General features: G+C 55.9%; 1 protein-coding gene across 1 annotated transcript in view; it reads right to left on the bottom strand.

Moving 5' to 3' along the window:
• Positions 1-1,110, bottom strand: part of POLE4 (polymerase (DNA-directed), epsilon 4, accessory subunit) — a 19,389-nt gene that overhangs the window by 1,756 nt on the left and 16,523 nt on the right. The window contains exon 2 of the mRNA XM_015559278.1: positions 963-1,108. Coding sequence (XP_015414764.1) covers positions 963-1,108 — 146 coding nt within the window. The remainder of the gene's footprint in view (positions 1-962; positions 1,109-1,110) is intronic.

Genomic DNA, 1,110 nt, shown 5'->3' with positions numbered 1-1,110 from the left:
TGCGCGCGCAGGCAGCGCCAGCCCCTTTTCCCGCGCGCGCTGAGGCCACGCCCTCTGTGGGCGTGACCCATCCCCTGTGTAGCCCCGCCCCTCGCGCTTCCCCGCGCTCAGGGGACTCCGGGCGACTCGGAAGTCCGTGCGGTGTGTGGTGGCTTCACGTAGGTCCTGCTGCTTCTCGCTGCCACTGGACTGTAGTGGCCTCCTCGGTTCCGGGTGAGCCCAGGCACCGCCCCGTGGTTGGTGACTTTTGTGGCTGGAGGTGCTGGTGCCGGGACCAGCGCTTAGATCAGGAGAAACCCAGTCCCGGCCGCTAGTCTTGGTCAACGCAGGCTGACACCCAAGGCTGCAAAGGGCACGTGCCCCCGAGGGAAACCCGGACGTGTCCCCAAAGGGCCCAGCACGCCGGGAAGAGAATAGGGAGCGGAATTTGGACCAGCTTCAGAGAGAATTAGATGCCCTGGAGGTAGCGGTAGGACTTTGACAGGCAGAAAAGGAAGGAATTCAGTCCGGACAGAAACCACAAGAAGAAAGTATACAGTCTGGAAAACGTGACGTGGCGATCACAGGGCATCCACATGTACTCGGTCATGAGTTGCATCATAGCATGGCTTCTCAAACTTTGTAATGCTGGTTTGGTGGTGATGAACTCCTTTAGCTTTTTCTTATCCATGAAGCTCTTTATCTGACCTTCTATTCTGAATGATAGCTTTGCTGGATAAAGTAATCTTGGTTGCAGGTTCTTGCTATTCATCACTTTGAATATTTCTTGCCACTCTCTTCTGGCCTGCATGGTTTCTGTTGAGAAATCAGCTGACAGTCGCATGGGTACTCCCTTGTAGGTAACTGACTTTTTTTCTCGTGCTGCTTTTAAGATTCTCTCTTTGTCTTTTCCTCTTGGCATTTTAATTATGATGTGTCTTCGTAAGGTCCTCTTTGGATTCCTTTTGTTTGGTGTGCCGCACCGCGGCTCGTGCCAGAATGAAGATGGCTTCCTGTCCCGCGAGCGTCACATCAGGGTCCGCCTTAACCAAGGCCTTCACTCGCGCCAGAGGCAGCCTCGAGAGACGGGCCCCGGGCGCACTCGTCGGAGCTTGCGGCTGCGGGGCCGCT

The sequence above is a fragment of the Myotis davidii genome, unplaced genomic scaffold (genome assembly GCF_000327345.1).
Source record: "Myotis davidii unplaced genomic scaffold, ASM32734v1 scaffold210, whole genome shotgun sequence".
Taxonomy (NCBI): domain Eukaryota; kingdom Metazoa; phylum Chordata; class Mammalia; order Chiroptera; family Vespertilionidae; genus Myotis; species Myotis davidii.
The sequence above is the reverse complement of the archived record's forward strand: the minus strand, read 5'-3'. Positions and strand labels throughout refer to the sequence as shown.